This window comes from Mizuhopecten yessoensis, unplaced genomic scaffold (assembly GCF_002113885.1).
Source record: "Mizuhopecten yessoensis strain PY_sf001 unplaced genomic scaffold, ASM211388v2 scaffold11041, whole genome shotgun sequence".
NCBI classification, from domain to species: Eukaryota; Metazoa; Mollusca; class Bivalvia; order Pectinida; family Pectinidae; genus Mizuhopecten; species Mizuhopecten yessoensis.
Window position 1 is genome coordinate 659,154 of NW_018408849.1, and position 22,756 is coordinate 681,909.

Here is a 22,756-nt window from a genome sequence, read left to right on the forward strand (position 1 = left end):
AAAAAAAAAAAAAAAAAAAAAAAAAGAATTGATTGACCTGACAATGAAATGTCCAAGTTGTTTCCAAAATACTTTAAAAAATACAACAGAGAAGCCGTCGGAACCAGGACTTTTATTATCTTTCATTTTCACTAGCGTTTTTGCCATTTCAGATATAGTTATTTGTCCTTCTAATGATAATGGTTCCAGGGGAGATAATTTAGGTATATCATATGGATCAAACAAGTCCTCTAAATTAACATCCTGTAAAGCAGTATTTCTTTTGTACCAATTTTCATAAAAAAAGTTTTGTTTTATTTAGAATTTCTGTCTGTTCTAAAATCAATATACCATCACCTTTTTCTATCTTTGGAATATTTTTACTGGTGAAGTTTCTAGAGTCTAGTCAACAAAAGTACCTGGTTGGCTTTTCTCCTTCAATTATCCATTTTGTTCGGGAACGTATCACATTACCCATTACTTAATGTTTTCTTTAGTTTTCTAGTTCTCTCATTTTTATGTCAATATCATTTAACTCAACATAACTTGATAGTGCCCCCTTTCTAATTCCTGAATATCTTCAATTAAGTTTTTCTCTGTATCGTTACTGGTTTTTATCATAGCATGAGTATGAAATAGTCTTACTTCTGATTTCTAACAATAAACTTTCCAAAACAGTTGATCATTAATTACAAACATCAGGTCTTCCAAAGAAACATCTTCAATATTGTCCACATTGTAAATTGGTACTGCGTACTGTTTTTTAATGTTCACAATTAGAGATCTAATGACATTTAAATATTCTGAATCTTGAAGTAATGAATTATTGAATTTCCATATCCCCTCCTCTTTTGAAATATGGTGGAGCTTAAATTTATAACTGACATGGAATGGTCCGAGCAATATCCTGGCTCAATAGACGAAGCAGTTACACTTAGGAGCAGTCCATCGGATATAAAAATGAAGTCTAATCTTGCCTGTTTACATGGATTTCTTCTACGCCAAGTGTATCGTCTTGTATCCGGGTTTAATTCTCTAAAAGTATCTATCATACGTAAAGAGTTTTGGCAAGGATTACCACTAATGTATAGACGCCTCGAGAGACTATTATAGAACGAACTGTTCGAACAACAAGGTTCAGTGGCCAAGTATACTGACTGCGATCAAATATCAAAGTTTAATAGAAAATGTACACCATAACGGCGATACACAAGGTAAAAGGGAATTCATACTCGTACGCAAATACAAATTATGTTCAACGTTTACATATATTGTACATGTGTGTATAGTTTTAATGTGCAATGTCTATATTGTTACAACGTGTATTTGTGTAACCTTTATATTTGTCCTAATTAGTGCTGTTGGCAATTGTGTATAACTTTTATTGTTGAGCAGATCTGTGTAGTGTCTATTTGATTACATGTAAATTGTTTTATATGATTACTAACTTGCGTGTTTTTTTTTTTTTACATTTGCAAGTTTGCTTTCATATCTGTCATATTTGTATAGTATGTATTTATGGATATTTGTTTTATATTTACAACAACATACTTTTGTATACTTTCGTGCTTGTATTATATTCTTTTTATATCTAAATTGATTTTCTGTTTGTAGTGTTGTACTTTTTAAACATATTCACGGTTTTATGGGTGTATTTGTGCACATACAGTATATTTATTTACCGGTTTGTGAGTGTGTATTTGTATATTTCCTTATATTAAGTGATGTGTCGTGTATATTAGAACCTTTATCTTAACCTGCTGTGTTGCGTCCTCCAATCCCAGCTATATATCCTGAGCACAGGTTCAAATTCGAACATTATGAGAAGACATTGTATTGCATACCACGATGGAAACACCATGACCTGTAATTGAACTTTGATCTTCACCTATGATAACAAAACAGATGTACATTAACAATTAGTATGTGGTTACATCATGGCGTCGCTCTGTGTCGTAAGTGATATCAAGCTTTGAGGAGCATGTCTCATCCATTGACTCAGTATGTACAGTTGTGGAATTCCACAACGATGTGCACACCATGTGCAAAAGGAACGGAAACACTGGGCGATTAAACACTTGCGTGTATATGTGCACACGAAGGGCGAATTGTGTGCGATGGCAGTCGTGGTTGATATGAATAGAAGCATTGCTTGATATATACGCTTTCGTTCAAAACAATGATTTATGTAATCTTGACCTTTAGGTATACAGTTGGGAGCAAACTTACCTTGGTATCTAGTGCACTTCGTAGTGCACACGTAGTGAACAAGGGAGTGCACTAGACAAAACATTCACTTCAGTGTTAACTCCGTGCGTTACAGTGTTAATTCTGGTGCACAACGATGTGAACTCCAGTGTACTACAGTGTTTACCACAGTTTACAAGGCTGAAGTACATATTTCAATAATTATTTATAATGAAATGGGTTCTTTCAATATATGCAAATTGAAAGGGAAAGGGAAAATCATTTACCTAAGTACTTCATAATATCGAAATACTACTAAAAAAATCAACTGAACAAATACATGTGTAGCGGGGTGGTTTTACAAATAACCAAGAGTTCTTTAAGATTTATGTTTATTCCATTCCACAGCACAGATATAACCTAGTGTATAGGTAGATAATATACATTACACTCTGTAAACAAACACAAAAGACTACATTTAGCACAACGAATCACAAGTACAATACATATACTAAAGGGAAATAACTCTTACAAACTAATTACTGTACTGCCTACTAATTCATACTGTTACAATTACACAGCATACATGGCAATTACTTTACAATAATTTTACAATTATTGTTTCTCAATTATATATCATTACAAATAGTTACATAGTAATCTAATGACCAATTAATCCAAAAGAAATAAGAAAGAAAATGATAAACCTAACTTTAACAACTAAAGTTAGAATATAACTTTCATGGAAATATAAATTACTTAAAATGTACATATCACGCACCTGTGTATGGCACAGAGCCAGGAATTAGGAACCCGATGCCATCAAAAGAGCGAGGCACTTAGTACTGAATTATTCGATCTATAAATAAAATAAAACCATTCTATTAAAAATGGTAAATGTCAATATACAGATATATATACTTTAGTAAACATTAATGTTCTTCCTAGTGTAATAATAGTCATGAGGATTCAAACATGAAATACACTAAATATAAGAAATACATATTACTTGGTCAATTCTTTAAACCTCACATAATTATAAATAAATTCCATTTAACAATTATTTAGAAACTACCAATATATTTAAATTAACTAGAACCCTAGCCAAATTAACTTTAACTATGGAGAAATTATTAATATTAGATAATAGAGAAAACTTACTGTCAAAAGGTGTATGTGTCGGTGTCCAAATCAACATGTCTGCTCTCTTACAAAATCTTTCACAAAACTGACACAATGAAATCCCGCCAAAAGTGACCAATATATTAAGGCTGACCAATAGAAACAGAAATCTATACAAAATATCTGACCAATGAAAATAGACTATAAACAATAACATACTGGACCATACATAACCACTCCATAGAATACTATACAGGTAAAGACAGGTAGACATCACAGGTAAGGATCACACCACAGGACATGTACGTCATAATATCAACACATATAAATAACATACGGGGCACAACATAGAATATAACACAGAGTGTTTAATTAATATAAAATACAATAAAATATGACTCTGCTACATTCTCCCCTTCTGCGAAAAATGTCGTCCTCGACTAGGAGATATACTGAAGCAGTAACAATTAGCAAATCATGTAATATCAATTATACAATAGATGGGCATATATATAGACTTGGTTAAAATATAAATCAAATCTTTAGCACAAATCCGAAAGTAACAGTCCAAAATATGGAACAATGTCTAGATGATCTTGCCCGACAAAATACTAAGAAAAGTAGCCACAATTCTTCCATCTTGCTCCTCCAGAGTTCCTCTGCCAATCAACTCTGTTAGGAACTTTGCCCTTGATTTCCAATCAGGATCCTGCTGTTGCTGCTGCTGCTTCTGCTGCTGTTGCATCATAGAAAAGTCTCCTTTCCGCATCCATACAGGTTTCACTCTATTCCTTTGCGACCCTCGGGGTGCAACAGGTGATTCCTGTGTGATGTGTGGAGTGTCCTCTGGTGTGGCTAACTCTTCCTCCAGTTGCTGCGGCTCCAATTTCTCAGGCTCATCTTCAGAGACCCTGCTGGTAGTAGGTCCGGAGTCGATGTCGGATTGGACATCAGCCCCTACTATCAGCACTTCCCCCTCCTCTGAAGATGACGAGGTTGACCCTTCATCACATGAAGGTCCATGCCTGAGTCTGGATCTCAACTTCCTTGGAGTCGGTTTTGGTTTCCTGGGAGTCGGGATTGGTTGCCTTTGCCTGGTATCTATACATCCAATAGGCAGAAGGAGGTTTCTGTGCAATGTCCTAATCCGTCCTTCTCCGTTCTCCTTCCTAACTGTATAGGCTGGTATGTCTGCATTAGGCTGTCCAGTAACAATATATGGGTCCTCCTCCCACTTGTTGGTTAGTTTATGTTTTCCCTCAAAGGCAAGTATCTTAACTAACACCCTGTCACCAATGTTTAACACGGCCTCCCTGACACGGCTATCATAGTGTTTCTTCTGTCTGTTCTTAGCCTGTGCAGAGTGTTTGGCTGCTAGATCATAAGCATACAACAGTCGTTGCCTCAAATCATCAACATATTTTGGCATAGAGCTCATGTTTGGTCCTGTTTCAATCCCAAAGGCAAGATCCACTGGTAAACGAGGATTCCGTCCAAACATGAGAAAATATGGGCTTTGTCCTGTTGACTCTTGACAGGTGCAGTTATATGCATGAACCATACTGGTGACATGAGCTTTCCAGTTCTGTTTCTGGTCTGATGAAAGTGTTCCCAACATTCCAAGTAAAGTTCTGTTGAAACGCTCACAGAGTCCATTCCCCATCGGATGATATGGAGTTGTATGTGATTTCTCCACTCCGGTGATTTTACATAGCTCCTTCATCAGGTTACTCTCAAAGTTTGGTCCCTGGTCAGAATGGATCCTGTGAGGTAATCCGTAGTGTACAACGAAATGGTTAAAGAAAACTTCTGCAGTTGTTCGAGCTGTCATGTTTTTAGTTGGTACAGCAACGGCATATCTCGTAAAATGATCTGTCATAACGAGGATGTTTTCAATGCCACCTTTAGAGGTCTCCAACGAGAGAAAGTCCATGCAAACAAGCTCTAATGGTTGATGCGTGTTGATCGACACAAGGGGTGTACAAATCCTAGCTGGTGTCTTCCTAAGTAAACATCTAGCACAATTCTTTACCCACTCGTCAACATCCTTAGTCATACCAATCCAATAAAATCTCTCCCGAACCAAGGATAAAGTCCTGTCGCGTCCTTGATGGCCAAAGTCATCATGCAACATGGTGAGTACAGTAGAGATCCTGGACTTTGGTAGAACAATCTGGGTCTTGACATCAATATCCTCCTTGACGTCACGGCACAATACACCATCTCTGATTTTCAGCTTCTCAAAATTCTTCAACATAGCCTGATGTCCAGGTAAACAAGGCAGATCCTCTCGACGTGGTTTATTTCCAGACTGTACAAGTGGCATCCAGTATCCCGTAAGTGGATCATTTATCTGTTCCTCATGTAATCCTAGAATAGGCTGGGTAACTGAAGCTGGCATAGTCAGAGGTACCTGTGCTGACATAGCAATGGTTTCTATGTATGGAGTAGTACTGATGCCCTTGCTGAGTGCCTGGATAACATCCTTGGAAATCTTCACTGGATCATCATCTGTGCTGAGTGAAGGATGTCGGGACATGCTGTCGGCATCAGCATTGTTGATACCAGGTCTGTACTGGATATCAAAGTCATAATTAGCCAAGGCTGCTATCCATCTCTGTGAAGTGGCATCAAGCTTAGCAGAGGACAACACATACGTCAAAGGATTGTTGTCTGTGATGACAGTAAAAGGGCAAGCGATGAGGTAGTCTGAGAACTTGTCCGTTACTGCCCATTTCAAAGCGAGGAACTCCATTTTGTGTGCTGGGTAACGTCTCTCAGCTTTAGTTAATCCTCGACTGGCATATGCTATCACACGCTTGACATTATCCTGATACTGGTATAGTATGGCCCCTAATCCCAATCCAGAGGCATCAGTGTGTAGAACAAAAGGTTTCGAAAAGTCGGGATAACTAACTATGGGTGGTCCGGTGAGACATGTCTTGAGCTCCTGAAAGGCGTCTTCTTGGTCCTCTTCCCATATCCATGGATGTAGATCCTGGTCCTGACTCTTACACTTCCGTCCTTTCTTCTTTTCAGGTGGTGTCATAATGTTGGTAAGAGGCCGGGCTATGCGGGAGAAATTCTTGATAAAGCGACGATAGTATCCAACAAATCCTAAGAACTTTCTCACTTCATCTGAATTCTCAGGACGTGGCCATGTTGTCACTTTCTCAATCTTCTCGGGATCCGGCTCTATTCCATGTTCTGAAACAATATGTCCCACATATTTTACCTTGCGACGGAATAAAGAACACTTGTCTGGTGCAAGTTTCATACCACAATCCTCTAAGCGTTTAAAAATCACTTCCAGGCGTTGTAGGTGCTCCTCAAAAGTTCCTGAGAAAATGATCACATCATCGATGTAAACAAAGCAAATCTTTGTATGCAGTCCCTGCAATGCCTCTTCCATCAGCCGTTGATATGTTGCAGGGGCATTCGCCAATCCAAAGGGCATACGGGTGTACTCATAGAACCCTAACGGTCCTACAGTAAAGGCTGTACGGTCCTTATGTTCTGGATACAGTTCTACCTGGTGATATCCAGACTTCATATCCACAACTGAGAAGAATTTATTACCAGCAAGCGAGTCCAATGTCTCATCTATGCGTGGTAAGGCATACGCGTCTTTTACAGTCCTCTCATTTAATTGACGATAGTCAACACAAAGGCGGAGCTTTCCATTCTTCTTTCGAACAAGTACAACGTTTTATGACCATGGGGAATGTGAGCAACGTATGACTCCAGCAGCAAGTAACTGATGAAGATGTGTCCTTACTTCATCAAACATTGACGGCGGAATGCGTCGACATCTCTGTTTGAAGGGTATTTCATTCGTAAGTTCAATCCTGTGGGTCACTAACGATGCATGTCCTATATCTGTATCACCAGTAGAGAAGATATGGCGATGTTGCTCTAAGAATTTCCTCCCTTTAGAAATCTCATCTTCTGACAATCCCTCTGTGCAAAGCTCTACCTTCTCCAGTACATCCACTGAAGAATTCACATCTATCTCCTTGGTGATATCCTCCACTGTAATAGGCTGCATCTCACAGAGAAGAGCTCGGGGTTGTATAGTCACTGTGGATGTGGATAAGTTTGTGACGTGGACCTTGACAATTCCCTTCCTATCGTAATGGTAAGGAANGCACAGAAATAAACAATGAGCATTAATAATTACAAGTATAATGATACTAATAGCAGAAGTAAGAAAAAATAAACAAATTTGATGCTGAAAAATAAAAGTTCAAATCTAAAAATTAACAAACATTCAATGCAGTGAATCTATACTAATACACATGTAAACAGAAAAGCCCAGAAACAAATACAATGACACAAACAACAGACAAACACACAATAAAGGCACTATAAAATATACCCAGGCAAACCGCAGTAATATCACAGCTACATTATCACAGTATCATATGACACAGGCAAATACCAAATAAAATAAAAAAAAACACAACTGAATAAGTTCAATAAATCAACAGATTCAACCAAATCACAATTAAGTAAACCTGCTCAGAAAATATCACAAATGCACAAAAACTGCCAAACTAAGTCACAGTCATGTCAAATGTCACTAAGAAAACACAGTGTTAGTATTGTGCAAAGTTTAAATGTAAAAGGAGAAAAAAAAATATATCGGAGAAAAAAATCAAAACAATATTTAACGTATATCAGAAAAAAAAATCTATGCAAAATAATTTATGAAAAAAAATCCACCTATGGTTTATTTTTTATGAATGTATTCACATATCAATAAAGTTAACCAAAGAATCAATGTACAGACAAAAAACGAAACAAACCTACAACCTCATTATCATAAATAAATAGGACATGCTAATTCAACATTTCATCTTTCTAACTCATGCATGGTATATATAGTCACCTACAAATACTTCACACGTAAAGGTGACAAAATTACAGAATACAAAAGAAAATAATGTTGTTGTTTTATGAAAGTCAATGTCTTTAATTCCGGAATATCCCTGAATGATAGTGGTAAAAACAGTTCATAAATACCTGGTCTCCTCTGCCGAGAATATTACATTTATAAAATCCACAAACAAATCTTTTTTTGAAACATGGGCGGCGCCATCTTGGGAAAGTCAGTATCCGTAAAATGATTGGAATCAGCGAACACAAACACACTGAAGAAATATATCTCCATCACAGGAGCGCTTGGAACAAGCGACCTTGACCGGGTCGGTCACAACCGGAAGCACACATACGTGGTCACGTTCTGCGCATGTTAAAGGCACAGGCTCTGGTACAAACAATATCTGCGCTGATTTCCTCACTGGAGGCTCCAATGTAGCGGGGTGGTTTTACAAATAACCAAGAGTTCTTTAAGATTTATGTTTATTCCATTTCCACAGCACAGATATAACATGGTTCAATATCCTAGTGTATAGGTAGATACATATACATTACACTCTGTAAACAAACACAAAAGACTACATTTAGCACAACGAATCACAAGTACAATACATATACTAAAGGGACATAACTCTTACAAACTAATTACTGTACTGCCTACTAATTCATACCGTTACAATTACACAGCATACATGGCAATTACTTTACAATAATTTTACAATTATTGTTTCTCAATTATATATCATTACAAATAGTTACATAGTAATCTAATGACCAATTAATCCAAAAGAAATAAGAAAGAAAATGATAAACCTAACTTTAACAACTAAAGTTAGAATATAACTTTCATGGAAATATAAATTACTTAAAATGTACATATCACGCACCTGTGTATGGCACAGAGCCAGGAATTAGGAAACCNCCGGAGTCGATGTCGGATTGGACATCAGCCCCTACTATCAGCACTTCCCCCTCCTCTGAAGATGACGAGGTTGACCCTTCATCACATGAAGGTCCATGCCTGAGTCTGGATCTCAACTTCCTTGGAGTCGGTTTTGGTTTCCTGGGAGTCGGGATTGGTTGCCTTTGCCTGGTATCTATACATCCAATAGGCAGAAGGAGGTTTCTGTGCAATGTCCTAATCCGTCCTTCTCCGTTCTCCTTCCTAACTGTATAGGCTGGTATGTCTGCATTAGGCTGTCCAGTAACAATATATGGGTCCTCCTCCCACTTGTTGGTTAGTTTATGTTTTCCCTCAAAGGCAAGTATCTTAACTAACACCCTGTCACCAATGTTTAATAATTTAAGTTCGTTTTATAGAAAATATAGAGTAATTCTGGTTTCGATTTCTTTGTTATATATCTACACGTGTCAGGTACTCTTGGTCTATTGTACATGTGTTCCCCACACCAAAGTAGCAGGTTTACAACTGGCCTGGTAATACAGAAACGAATTGCCCCTTGCGGATTTGAAGATGGTTGTTAGGGAAATTTAACCACTCGCTGACACACACTTTTCTTTTCAAGATGATATCTACCTGAGAATATATGGACAATGACCACCCGTGCACTGACCATTCACCTGTGGTCACATGCGATACTGATGGGCTGTACCTGATCTTGAACACCTTGCGTGAAGGCAATTAAGTCTGTCAATTAATCAAACTCATTATCTGTCCAGTAGATAACACAAAAGTTACAGAAAAAAAACATCTCAACTAATTATTAACCTAGAAATGGATTAATGAAAGAAATTAACTGATTTGAGTGAAAACATAATTAATCTGTATATACTTCTTTTGTTTATGTTTTCTGTTGGGAGTTCTTTCTGTGCATGGTAAACATATTAAAGATGTTAAAATCAGTCAAGCATTTTGGTCTTGAGCACCACTGGCCTAGTTTGTATGAATCAGAAGACAAACTAGTATCCCCTAGCCAGTTACACAGTGGTCAGTATCACAGACCAGGTTATCTCCATTGTAACGAGCCTTTAACTGAATTGATATCAGTATTTCTTGACAGATGACTATATAGTAGAGTTGTACACTACCTACTCCCCTCAAATGGTTTACAAACTGGGTGTGACATACATAGTCGACACTAATTGATAACATATCCAGCATCAATTAAAGGGTCACTGCTATACCTGTACGGTCAATGGTCCAAAATAGCCACAGGGAACAGGTGTTACAATTAAAGAACTAGAAGGTCGTTTGCAACAAGCAAATTAAATTTTAAAAAAATCAAAATAAATTGGGAATGTTTATGTCCCTGTGCTAAACGGTAAAGATGTCTTAAAAAAGAATTCCACCATCAAATAACAAATAATGGCATCTGGATGATAGATTAGGAACACATATATTGCTACCGCTACAGAAGTTGAATTTATATGACCGTAAAATAACTCCTCCCTCAGCATGTTCTAGTTCCTCGTCCCCACACAACGATTGTCCAGCCGGACCTGTAATAACAGACAATATAATCATTATGCATAACGCGAAGCCACAAAAGCTTTGCATGGAGAGTCCCTGAGTGTCGTTAGACTCCTACTGTCAATTGGAAGGTAAATTTTAAGATGCTTCTCGATTCTGTGGGAGACTTCGCCAGACAATGGGCTAAAGGAGTGCATGTCGAATTGGATTCACTTTCAGAGTGGAGCAAATCTAAAATGAAAATAAAGGAAATGTTTGTATATCCTAGTCCTGATTGCCAAACCACACTCAATGATCTGCATGATAAGTATGTAGTTGTGTCAGAAATCTAATAACTGATATTTCATCTGCAAGCAGTATAACAGTATCTGCTAGCAACAAAACTGGGCTTGCTCAATAACAACGGAAACCCTTCCTACATATTTTCTGATGGTCTTTTTGAAAGACGAAATACTAGCTTATCATGTTTCTGTTTAACAATCTTTCAGATAATCCAATACCTACCAGTAATTCCGAGATGCAGTCGCACTGTGAAATTGTATACTCAAGAAGTGGAGTAACAAACGGTATGTGGATTTTAAACCATTTAAATTATCTTTTGAACAAATTCTCCTAAAAATGTTTCTTCAATCAAACCATTTGACCCTTTGCACTGCAGAACCTTTTACCAAATTAAATCAATGCATTCGTTTCTTTTTGTTGTGAGAGGTTCCTTTTCGGGTGGTCGGATGGCGCAGTGAATAACGCACTCGCCTTCAACCAATGCGACCGGGGTTCGATTCCCCTACTGGACGTGAATTGTATTGGTCATCTGCCCGACCACGTGGGTTTTTCTTTGGGAACTGCGGTTTCCTCCCACATTAAGCCCCTCGCGCTAGCCTTCTGGCAAGAAAGAACGATTATTGTTAGCTTTATCTTCTTTTAAAAGAAATGCGAACGGCGATATAAATATGTTCTTGTTAATCGTTTTGGAACATATTTTGTAAAAAGGACAACAAAGACCAAAATGAAATATACTGAGAACGACATTGTGAAAATTATTGAGTTCTCGGATGACAATGTCTTTGTTGAGTTCGTTGGCAAGACTTTCCGGCATACTGTAGGCATACAGATGGAAACAAACTGTGTCCCTCTTCTGGCCGATATTTGTTTCATATGAAGCTAAATTTATTTAAAGCATATCAGGATTGATTACAGAAAAACTAGCTGAATCCTTTATTTTCGCATTCAGATATATTAGCGATGTCCTGTCATTGAATATCAAGAACATTTAGGTGGTCGCTTGGCACAGTGTATATCGCAGTTGCCTTTCATACATCGGACATGAAATGGTATGGAATCACTTGTCTGATCACGTGGGGGTTTTCCGGGTACTCCGGTTCCTCCAACATAAAGCCCTTTGTGCGCTAACATCTGGGTCAACAAGAGTGATTAATATAGGTTGAAATAACTTCATTCATAATCGTTGTAAAATAATAAAAGTTGTATTTAACAGGAAATGTATAGACCAACACGATCATATATTCCCCCAGAGCTTGGAATCAAAAACAAAGATACAGACTCGTCTACTTTTGCCACATGCCTCTATCTTAACTTACATAAAAAATCTACAAGAGCGGCTAAATACTAAGTTGTAAGATAGGTGGGACGATGTTCACCTTCTTACGGTTTCTACATTTCGCAGTTAATTCGCTTGCTCCGACTATTATGACTTCCGTGATACATGTCGGCTGCTGACAGACAAACTTATAACACAGGGCTTCTGAATGTAAAGGTTGATGAATACTGTAGACAAGTTTTACGGTCGACATCATGATTGCGCAGGGAAACATGCTATATGTTTTTGATTTCATCAATGGTGTGCCTATTTTGGTGTTGTTGTCACCACCCGAGTTGTCGATGTGCGGATGTGACATTAATTAGATATGAAATATATTTACCTTTCCGGAACACCTGGGTTTATTATCTTTGTTATTTTCGTGTTGTTTGTATGCTTTAACCTCATAAATATATTTGATTAAATAATCAAGATCTTCCGTCTCTATTAGAGAGTTAGGTTATTTCCACAGTAATGTCTCTCTACCTTTTCGAACTCATTAAACTTAGCGCTTAAAAAACTTAAAAAATAGCGCCATCTGACCAATATTCACGCTCTATTTCTGAAAAAGGAAATTAGCCAAGACATGCTAATTTGTGGGGGTTATGTTTTCTCCTGGTAAATGTCTTAGTGGAAAGATTCCGTTCTCTGTATATATAATCATGATGAGTTCATCTTTCAGTTCAATTCATATTTGCAAATATTTGGTTATTTACTTGTCTGAAATGCCTACCATTGTCCATGTCAGGTTTTGATACAAAAGTCTGTACCATGTTGTGTCTTGATATGCGTATGGCTACATGCTCTTTACTATACGGTTTCAGTGTGATATATTAACACAGGTTGTCTCCTATAGAGGTTATATCTTGAGCAGATTTGTTTATACGTTTTAGCTAGAACTGATTTGTGTGTTGCTATTATGTCTATATATATTCATTAATTTGTGTGACGGCCTATAAACTGATCTCAAGATTTTGTTATTCCAAGAGCGATATAATAAGAAACAGTAAAATGCTTTGTATCTTCTGTTTGCTCCTTTTTTATTCTGTCATCTAATTGTCCGTCTTTAATTCTTCTTTTGTCCTTGTCTTAAATTTCCATAACCTTCTAGCTTTAATACATTCTTTTGGCTTACCAGGCATAATTCGGAATTAGGACAAAGTCTCTAGTGACCTATTGCGATCGCCTTTTGTCCGTCGTCGTCCGTCGTCCGGCGTGCGTCCGTTAACAATTTACATTTTCGACTTCTTCTCCAAAACCCCTGAACCAATTTCAATGAAATTTTGCAGAAACCTACCATGGCCAAAGGTCAACAACAATAGTGGCTGATTTGGTCCACAGTCTTAAGAGGCGTGAGGGGCGGGGCCAAAAAGGGTCAAATTGACTAAAATTTCAAAAATCTTCTTCTCAAGACCCAGATATGGTAGAATCAAATACTCTTCATATATGGAAGGGTCTAGAGGTGCTTTAAAAAATTGAATTTCTTGACCCTGGGGTCTCACGTTTCCCCCTGAGGAGGGGGTAAACTTTACTATAGTTTATATAGGGAAATCACATTTTGGACCAAAATTTGTTAAATTTCCATTGGAAGTAATTCAATTTGACTGAAACTTCAAAAATCTTCTTCTCAATACCCAGGTATGGTAGAATCACACACTCTTCATAGATGGAAAGGTCTTAAAATGCTCTACCAAAATTGTGAATTTTATGACCCTGGGGTTTGATGTTTCCCCCTTGGGAGAGGGTAAACTTTACTATAGTTTATATAGGGAAATCACATTTTGGACCAACATTTGTTTAATTCCCATTGGAAGTAATTCAATTTGGGTTAGCATTATCAGTATTGGATAGCAGTTTGATGGTATGCACACATCAGCCCTGATTGACCCCCCGGGGCTGATGGTGGGGTCAAAAAGGGTCGAATTGACTGAAATTTCAAAAATCTTCTTCTCAAGACCCAGATATGGTAGAATCAAATACTCTTCATAGACGGAAGGGTCTAGAGGTGCTTGAAAAAATTGTGAATTTCTTGACCCTGGGGTCTCACGTTTCCCCCTGAGGAGGGTGTAAACTTTACTATAGTTTATATAGGGAAATCACATTTTGGACCAAACTTTGTTTAATTTCCATTGGAAGTAATTCAATTTGGGTAAGCATTATCAGTATTGGATAGCAGTTTGATGGTATGCACATATCAGCCCTGACTGACCCCGGGGCTGATGGGTGGGGCCAAAAAGGGTCAAATTGACTGAAACTTCAAAAATCTTCTTCTCAATACCCAGGTATAGTAGAATCACACACACTTCATAGATGGAAGGGTCTTAAAGTGCTCTACCAAAATTGTGAATTTTATGACCCTGGGGTCTGATGTTTCCCCCTTGGGAGAGGGTAAACTTTACTATAGTTTATATAGGGTAATCACATTTTGGCCCAACATTTGTTTAATTTCCATTGGAAATAATTCAATTTGGGTTAGCATTATCAGTATTGGATAGCAGTTTGGTGGGGTCAAAAAGGGTCGAATTGACTGAATTTTCAAAAATCTTCTCAATACCCAGATATGGTAGAATCAAACACTCTTTATAGATGGAAGGGCCTTAAGATGCTCTACCAAAATTGTGAATTTCATGACCTTAGGGTCTCACGTTTACCCCTGGGGAAGGAGGGGGGGGGGGCAAAATTTATGGTTTATAATGGCAAATGCATATTACATGTTAATAACTTGATTGGAATTATAACCCTGTGTTGACAGTTTGATACTTTGAAAATTTTGAGCCAGCCCTGCCCCCAAGGGCTGTAGGTTGGGGCCCAAAGGAGTCAGCGTGCTAAAATTTCGTTATTTTCCTTGTTTAGAATCAGAGGTGGTAGTTTCAAATACATTTCAGTCTTAAATCTGTATGCTAGATATTGAATAAGGTGGTTTTATTGTTTTTTGTCACTTTGAATAATATTTATGTTCATGTTAAAAACAAAAATCAACTCTCTGTATAAATATATCAGGTGACCTTTAAGGCCCATGGGCCTCTTGTTGTGTCTAATCTTCCTTTCTCTGATATTGATTCAATCTTCCGTCCTTTGTTACAGTTAAGCCTCCCTTACGTTCTGGCCTTTTGACATACTTCTATTCTGGAGTCATTTTTTAATATATATTTATTCCTATTCATGCTATATGTATATATTACAATTCATGCTTAAATCCCAGTATGACGTAAACATGGACGATGCTGAATCTTTTTGTTTTGGCATCGGTTTGGTATGATAAGCATTTGACCTGATGTTTAACAAAACAACCAATGGACACCGAATCATATTAAAATGAAAGTTAAATACAATTTAAATTCAATAGCGTTCTTCATTGTAACAATTGAATGCAATTACATTCTGTCACAGATTGATATTATGACGTCATCAATCGCCCTACAATCAGCACTGAACTTTCATTTTAATCCAGCTACTCCATAGTTTGTCCACGTCATAATACTTTGTACACCGATAGCATCTTAATTTTGATGGACCAGTCTTCTAGGCAAATGAATATTAACAAAATGTCGAATTTATCTTGACAACTTTTCATTTGTATCTTTATTTGTAATATTAGACAATAAAGATCACGAATATTATCAATAACATGGGTATGGTTTAGATATATACAAGATTTTAATATCAATTTAGATCATGTATAAGTTCTAATAAAGAAGCTCATAATATGGCAAGCCAACTAAGGTAGCAGTGTAGAGTAGCGCACGATTGCCATGAGTGATATTTTTATACAATGAATAACCACTGCAATAGATCATGTATCATTAAAAAACATCAGCACTAAAAAAGGCATATACATGATGAAGTGGATTATGTGGCTTCATAAGTTTTCAAAAAAGAAATTCGAATTCGGTTTGAGACTACAATTTTGGGCATTTACAAAAATTCACCGGAATGACCTATGCTAAAACGTGAGTAATTTTGTTTCCGAGAAGGCGATATCTAATTTGCATATTTTGGTGTTTTTTTAATGTGGTAACCATGGTTTTCACAAGTCCCAAATCTGGGGAGACACAGTTTTTGAAAACAAATCAGTCTTCTAAACAAAATGAAATCAAAATGTAGTTTATAAATATGTATATCTATGTAGGTGTGTTGTGCAGGTTGAATTCACTATCCATGTTACGAGACATGTCCTTTATTTTTAGGGTCAAGCCATTTCTATTGTACACTGCTACCTAAACATTTATTTATGAAGTGAGGCAAGTCATGTGTTTCATAGAGGTATAGGAGGATGTCTTCAATTTGTAAAGGTTGTTTTATATCAAAATTCTATGAAAGGACGTACAATACACACGTCCGACACATTAAGAATGTCATTAGTTTTTTTATTAAGATATTTTATATATTTGAAGTTTCTAATAGGAAAAACAATCTTTTAAGCTAATATTTGTTGAAAAGTCGTATACAGTATTTATATTATAACAGGTATGATATATCTTTCATGAAATATCTTATATATGAAAACGTTTATAAGATCCATCCTGAAGTTGATACATCAGCCATCCTATTACCATTTAGAATAAGATTGGCATCCTACTGAGTGGCTCTACACCCTTGTCATCAAACATTAAAACGAATTACGGGATTAAGAACGTGTCTTTGATGAATGAAAATCATTTCATTTGTATTATCCCCCGCTTTCACCGAAACGGGGGATATTAATGTGGGTTTGTCTGTCTGTCTGTCTGTCTGTCTGTCTGTCTGTCTGTCTGTCTGTCTGTCTGTCTGTCACGCTTCGTTTCCGTGCAATAACTACAAAAAGCGTTTACCGATTTTCTTCAAACTTGGTCACAGGGTTAGATGCCTTAAGGGCTTGGCCAACTTCGATGACCACTTTTAGGTAACCAAATTTAGCGGAGTTATCGACCCCTGAATAAGAAAAAACGTCATTTACTGCCGCGCTTTGTTTTCGTGCAATAACTACAATAAATGTTAACCAATTTTCTTCAAACTTGGTCACAGGATTAAATGCCTAAAGGGCTCAGCCAAGTTCGATGACCAGTTTCTGCTTACCGGTAATAATTCTATCAAATATTAGCCAAATCCTTCACACTTGATAACAATGTTTGTGTTCCTCTGTCTTTCCACCCATCTTTGGCACTCTTTGGTTTTCATGTGATAATTGATGTAGATATTGTTCAGATGTTTTAACCAAATTCTGTATTTACATCCGACTCATGCTAACTTTGCCAACCGATGTGATTTGTGTATATTTACGGATAATCAATGAGTTGTAGGGCTTTTTTCATGTTTCAAGCTTTACATTATATCTCAACAGCACGATACTCACATGTTTAAACCTAACCTCAAAAATGTTAACCTACAATATGTCTTGCAAGCGGGGGATATAAATTCCATGAATTTGCCAGGACCTTCACATGTCTTGGGAAAAAATATTATAATATGATGTCCATAAAGAACTAATTATTCCAATATCATTACATTGTATGTGATTATTTATATATATTTTTGATCGCAATATGAACAATATCCAATCAATGACAATAATCCTTTTAATTTTTGTATTGATTAAAATATGAATAAAGGTTTATTCCAATTTTTGTATTGATTGAAATATGAATAAATGTTTATTCCAATTTTTGTATTGATTAAAATATGAATAAATGTTTATTCCAAACTGTTGTGGAGTATCAAATGTTTATAAATTAAATCTGCTAATGAATGCTCATATGGCTTTTTGACGAAAAAATATAAATTCAATTATTAGGTATTCTGATATTCAAGTTGTGAAATTTAGTTATCGGGTAACCTCGTGCTAATTTAACTTAATAACTATTGGGTTTTTTTCTTTCTTGATTAGAATCCCAGGAAGTAGCAGTCGACGAGATACATGACCATTCAGCATTATGCACCTTTGCAAGCACCAATTGCATTGAAAGACGAGTCATCGAAGACTTCAGTCTGAAGCTCAGAAAAACCGTTGATGCTATCGCGATAGCAACAGCATTGCTCAATCATGGAGATTGTAACCAATTTATCTCTGAGCTGATCAGGGCTAACATCAGAGGAGGATCAAGTCGGGAAGAGATGTGGAATATTCTATTACCGAACATTCCTCTTAACTGCTCGTTCTCGTCCTTTTGGTTGGCGCTATATAGTTCTGGCTATGACATTTTATCAACGGAAATATCAAAACATTTTTGGCAATATCACCTAACCGTTGGCCCTCGTCGAACCGAATGTAAAAGGCAAGATTACTTTCTGCGTTTGAAAGTATGTTTTCATGACCAAGTGTTCAAACAACCACATCAGTTGTTTTTAGAAACATCGGAACGACATAGGATCAAATATGAAGATGCCAATGATGCTAAAGGGAAAATGCGTGCCGCTGACCGTTATGCAGACTGCCTCTGTGTTCTCATCGACACAAAAGCTCCGGATTTTTTGGGAAAGTTTCCTACTCACAACCTGTTCGAGAGCCTTAAAGCTATCATTCCAGAAACGTCAAACACCTCACTTACAGAAGTTGCCTATTACTCGCGATTGGCAATTGCACATGGTATGGCGAACGACATGGAAACGGGACGTAGATGTATGGCTCAAGCACAAGCGGCCGCATTCCAGATAGAACAAAACGTCCAGTATGTGTACAATATGTTATACATCCATATTCATTTCCTTTGCATGCAGGTAGAACGCCCAACGTCGAATGATATAGATAGAATTCTCGATGTAACCAGACGTTTCCTGCAGAACCTTCCAGTCCCGGATGAAGGGGCAGTTTTCTGGAAAAAAATGCTCTTGCTACGATCTGCGTTTTTTCTACTTGGATTCAGTCACAGAGGCGTAGTCAACGAGTTACATAGAGTTGAGAAGAGCCATGTTGTTGTCGCTAAGATTTTCTTGGCCGAAATAGATGCCCATTGGGATGGAATCGAATACGTGCGGAGATTGTTCTATTATGTATGCAAAGCTCGGATTCAGGAACTAAAACACAAAGACATATATGATGAAAATGGGGAAGGAGACAGGCACCAACAAGAAATTGTCACTCTTCATTTCCGGGCTGCCATTGACCAGTTAGACAAGACCATTGAAGAGGGTCAACGTGAACAGCATCCACAGTTGTTCCTCGCTGAGATGTACTCATGCAGGCTACGCAGTAAAATCGGGAATTTTCGGTACCTCCTACATATTTTTACGTTATATATACAACTTTTCATAAGATTTATATTGGGATGGAGGAATTTCTAAGAGCATCCATTTTTCTATTGATAGCTATATTTTATCCTCGGCATGACACGCAGACACAAACTGTGCTAGCTCATTAGGACGATTGTTAGGCTGCCGTAAGACCATAAAAAAGGCGATCACCAGACACCTCAAATAGCCTGTCTCTAGAGAAAACGGTACAATGTATTTACTGTGAATCTGTTTACTTTCAAAATATTGATAGACTTGGTAAAGCATAGCTTGATACTGAATGTTTTGTGAATTAAGCGGAAATGAAATAATATATTCATTCAGAAGTGTCAAGGTGCATATTCCAGGTAGGAATTGTAACGCAAGTTTACCGTATATCACCTGGGTTCTGTTTCTTCGGAAATGCTATATAATTCACCTGATGATTCACTTCAAAAGTTGATTTCTCAACACATTTTTTATGAATGTTTCTCTTTCTCCAAAACCATTTTATATGTACATTAGCTAATCAAAACTAAATCCACAATGTACAGAGGAAATGCTTGTTAGTTTTAAAACATAAATATCCTGATAAATTTTATATAGGCAGATTTGCCTTTTATTATATTTTGTACAGTACTACGACATATAATGAAACTTAAATTACATAACTCTTTCTTTACTCGAAAGGCATGATGTTTTCTTCTTTATCTTAGTAAATAAAACTTTGATAATTCGAACCCTGAAAAGTCGAAAAACTCGGATACCTCGAAGTAAGATATTGGTTTCTAAAGCGGAAATCCAACATCAAAACATTGTCTACTTCATAGTGTTCAAATTTCATTTTGTCACTTATTAATTCTTTGATGCAAATAAAACGCAACAGTACAACATCTCGCCATTCGCGAGTAGACTAAATCGGTAAAAAGAATTTACGATAAAGCTTCAAACTGTAAAGTGTGCGGACTGCCAAAACCATGTCGTTTATAATAAAAAACAAACTTCATTAATGTCGATTAACAGTATTCTGTACTTACTGCGAGTCCGTTTAATGATTTGTACACCCAAACACAGACAACAGTGCAAACCGGAAAACTGGTCACAAAGCGTGGTCATGCATAAAAGAGTTATACAGTTAAAATCACAACCTAAGACAGCTTCACAGGTTCATGTTTTTACAGGAGCCAGTATGACTTTACAAGACGATCGAGAGATTTAAGAACAATACGATAATTGCTGTTGATTACATCGAGTTGAGGAGGTGTCAGGTGTCACATTTAGCTTTAATGAATTAATGTGTTACATGTACGATATAATGTGTTTGGTTGTTTTCATTTACAGAATCAACTATGCGTACGCTCCATTACAGTGTTATGTTTTTGACTTGCGCACTTTCATTTCCGCATGGTATAGTACGAGGACGAAGACAGCGGGATAGTTCGATATGTTGTAACTTTAAGGTATTGATATATTTGAATGTTTAGTAGATTTACTTTATTTATTTTTGTCATCAATTTTCTTTAATACTACAATATTACTTACGTCTAAATAAAGACTATACTTATTATCATATAAGCATTTGTATATTGTAATTGATGAGCATCATATATTCAATGGGGCTATTAACTTGAAGAAGAAATTGACCTTTATATCACGTTTTGTACTTTAAATCATGTAATGTTCCTCTCTATACACAGAACAATATCTTGACTTGTTTGCCTTTGAAATAAACTACAGCATTGAATTGAAAGGTTTAGGTGCAAATTGTTGCGTTAATGAAATATACATGCATGCAAATAAGACAATATAGCATAAAACAATGTTACAAGAACAAACGATATCATGGTGATTGCATTGTATGTACCCGGTGTGATATGAACAGACTGTATAAACACGGCGAAGCTCTTATTAATCTCTGATATTTATTGATTTCAAAATGAGATATGACAAGCTTACTTAAGTCGTTTTGGGCAGTATAGCATTTCTTTATGTAAACACGTCCGTATTTGAAGAATTATTTATCTTTTCCTGTCGGAAGATTGAATGGCCGAAAGAGTCCCCATTTGGTAAGTTCGGACAGGCAGTCGGGTAGGTTCGGCCCATGTTGGAATCGGATTTTCCCGCCAATCTCACGACGATTTATGTGTTTTACGGGCCGAACCAATATCATAGGCCGAAGCTGTCCAGGCTTAAATTAATATTTCGATAGTTTCGTATTTTACAGCAATTCGAAAGTGCATGCTAGACTGGGGTTTTATGTAAATGATGTGTTTAGCTGTCAGTTTGTTGCAAAGTTGACATAAATAAGTAACAACTCGACTTAAAGAAAGTTCGCCCCGATGATGTATGAGTAGAGAGAAGTAAGGTCATGATTTTCTTTCTACCCTCCAAAATATATTATAATTAAGTTTTCACTAAACTGCTAAGATCAGCATAGTTATAAATATTAGCGCTAGACCTAAAATAACAGGGGTGTCCGAACTTGCCCCGGGCTCCCGTATGTAAATATGTTTGTTATCATAGATGATTGGTCAAAATAAATTCACAATATAATTTTTGCATCAATGACACCATCTTCTTCGAGTCAAAGCTAAAGTAGATATTTTTAACATATATGCGCAACACGAGTGAAAGATATCAAATATTAGCCACACGAGTGAAATATATTTGGTATTACTGAAGACATTGTTAGATATTCTGTTACATTTCTTTTTACGAAAACCTACTCCGGAACGGAAAGTGCCACATCAAGCTGTCAATACTTGATCTGGATCCTTTTACCGATAGCATGTCTAGACAACCCTACGCGACAAAATATAGTCTTCTCTGCAAATATTATAATCAAATGTAAAACCTCACCATTAAATTCTTTTATTAGTTTATTATAATGAAGTAGGTACTTTTATTGCTGACCTGCATAGCTTGCTGGCTTTCTTAAAATAAGAGTTAACTGTATAATTAAACGTTGTGTTTCCCAATTAACAGATCTGATAATTCTGGACAGTAAAATCGGTAGATTTTCATAAGGCCTGCGTATCGTCAAGCTAACCGGTCTTAGACCAGATGCGCAGCTTGAAATTTTTCCTATTGTAGTTTGGTATCGGTGTTGTGATTGATCAAATCAGAAAAAAGTTATATCAAATGTTATTCTGATTCATTTACGCACGTTGATGTATTTGAAGATCTGACATGCTCATTTCGTTGGCAGATGACAATACATATCAAGTTCTGACAAAGCGTTTGAAATTAAAGAAGTTTTGTGTCCGATGAATTCCCCATTTGCTGACATCTGAACAAAAGGCTACACGTTTAAAATGTACTAAAATATATTGATATAGCACGATAAGTGCGATTCAAGAAAGCTCTTAACAGGA

At 36.7% G+C, this 22,756-nt stretch overlaps 1 protein-coding gene across 2 annotated transcripts in view; it reads left to right on the forward strand.

Moving 5' to 3' along the window:
* LOC110464915 overlaps positions 1 to 19,904 on the forward strand; it is a 27,883-nt gene extending 7,979 nt beyond the window's left edge. Inside the window, exons 1-3 of one of the 2 annotated variants that reach the window (XM_021520391.1) lie at positions 986 to 1,193; positions 11,089 to 11,166; positions 18,061 to 19,904. In XM_021520391.1, the coding sequence (XP_021376066.1) occupies positions 11,118 to 11,166; positions 18,061 to 19,454 (1,443 nt within the window). In that variant the 5' untranslated portion in view covers positions 986 to 1,193; positions 11,089 to 11,117 and the 3' untranslated portion in view covers positions 19,455 to 19,904. Of the gene's footprint in view, positions 1 to 985; positions 1,194 to 11,088; positions 11,167 to 18,060 lie in introns of those variants that run through there. The other variant, XM_021520390.1, reaches the window with a different exon arrangement.
* Positions 19,905 to 22,756: the final 2,852 nt, after the last annotated feature.